This window comes from Sinocyclocheilus grahami, unplaced genomic scaffold, assembly GCF_001515645.1.
Source record: "Sinocyclocheilus grahami isolate Dianchi unplaced genomic scaffold, SAMN03320097.WGS_v1.1 scaffold513.1, whole genome shotgun sequence".
Taxonomy (NCBI): domain Eukaryota; kingdom Metazoa; phylum Chordata; class Actinopteri; order Cypriniformes; family Cyprinidae; genus Sinocyclocheilus; species Sinocyclocheilus grahami.
This window is the reverse complement of record NW_015505692.1, coordinates 439,377-440,493: the sequence shown is the minus strand read 5'-3', so window position 1 is coordinate 440,493 and position 1,117 is coordinate 439,377. Positions and strand designations below refer to the sequence as shown.

Sequence of the window (1,117 nt, the reverse complement as noted above, 5' to 3'; positions counted from 1 at the left end):
CTTGTCAATGATCTCAAGGCAGCTGGGACCATAGTCACCAAGAAAGCAATTGGTAACACACTACGCCGTGAAGGACTGAAATCCTGTAGCGCAGATATGAACAAATGAAATTTAAGACTTTTTAAGACCTTTTTAATACCACCTTATATGAAATTTAAGACCTAAACCTGTAATGGAAATACATATTATATTACATACATATATGTCATATTTAATGTGTTTAATGTAAAAAGAAAAAGAAAAAAATAATCGCTGTCATAAAGGATATTTTTTACTATGATATACAGTGAACTTTTCATATCAGCAGACAATATTCCACACAAAATATCCCCACAAAACTACCACATCACCGAGATTTTTGGTGGTGTAAACAATTATTCTGAAGCAATATTTTCATCAGTGTTCTATCAGCTTTTATATACTTAAATCTGCATATTTTTATCTACCTTTATAAAGGACCATTTTTTAAACTTTTAAAATGACCTTTCAAGTCAAATTATTACAATTTATCAATAAATTGTAATTATGTTAGCAGTCAGATTAAATAATTTACCCTGCAAAATTACAACCCTAATGGCCCGTATCGTGGCCTCTGTATCGTGATATGTATCATATCATGACTCTGCTGGTGATACACAGCCCTAGTGAATTCCCTGTCCCTAGGACAGTCCGAGGCGCCGTTTACCTGGCTGGAGGATTGTGAGTGAAGTAGGTGCAGTAGACGGAGTTGATCTGACTGAAGTTCTCTATGTCGCTCACGTAGAGATGAACCAGGAGCACGTGCTTCATCAGCAGACCGTTCTCCTGCAGCTGCCCTGCCAACACACACACACACACACACATACACACACGCAAAAACACACACACACACCGGTCAATTAAACAAAGAGCTGCTCATATCTCATTAGAAAAGTTTGCGGCTGAACTTCTAAGGATCCTCCACTCTCACCTCAGGCTCAAACCGGCATAAACGCACGACATGAACACAGTCTGTTAAAAACACGCACAATGGAGGAACCGCAGAAGCGCTGCACCCCATTAGAATTTCACACGGCGTCAAGTTTGTTTTTCCTTCGCAGGCGTTTGCGTTCCAGCGCACAAGAAAGCCACTCATTAA

The 1,117-nt window shown here is 39.2% G+C and overlaps 1 protein-coding gene across 1 annotated transcript in view; it reads right to left on the bottom strand.

The window, feature by feature from the left end:
• Positions 1 to 1,117, bottom strand: part of dph6 (diphthamine biosynthesis 6) — an 88,095-nt gene that overhangs the window by 44,332 nt on the left and 42,646 nt on the right. Inside the window, exon 8 of the mRNA XM_016237384.1 lies at positions 686 to 816. Coding sequence (XP_016092870.1) covers positions 686 to 816 — 131 coding nt within the window. The remainder of the gene's footprint in view (positions 1 to 685; positions 817 to 1,117) is intronic.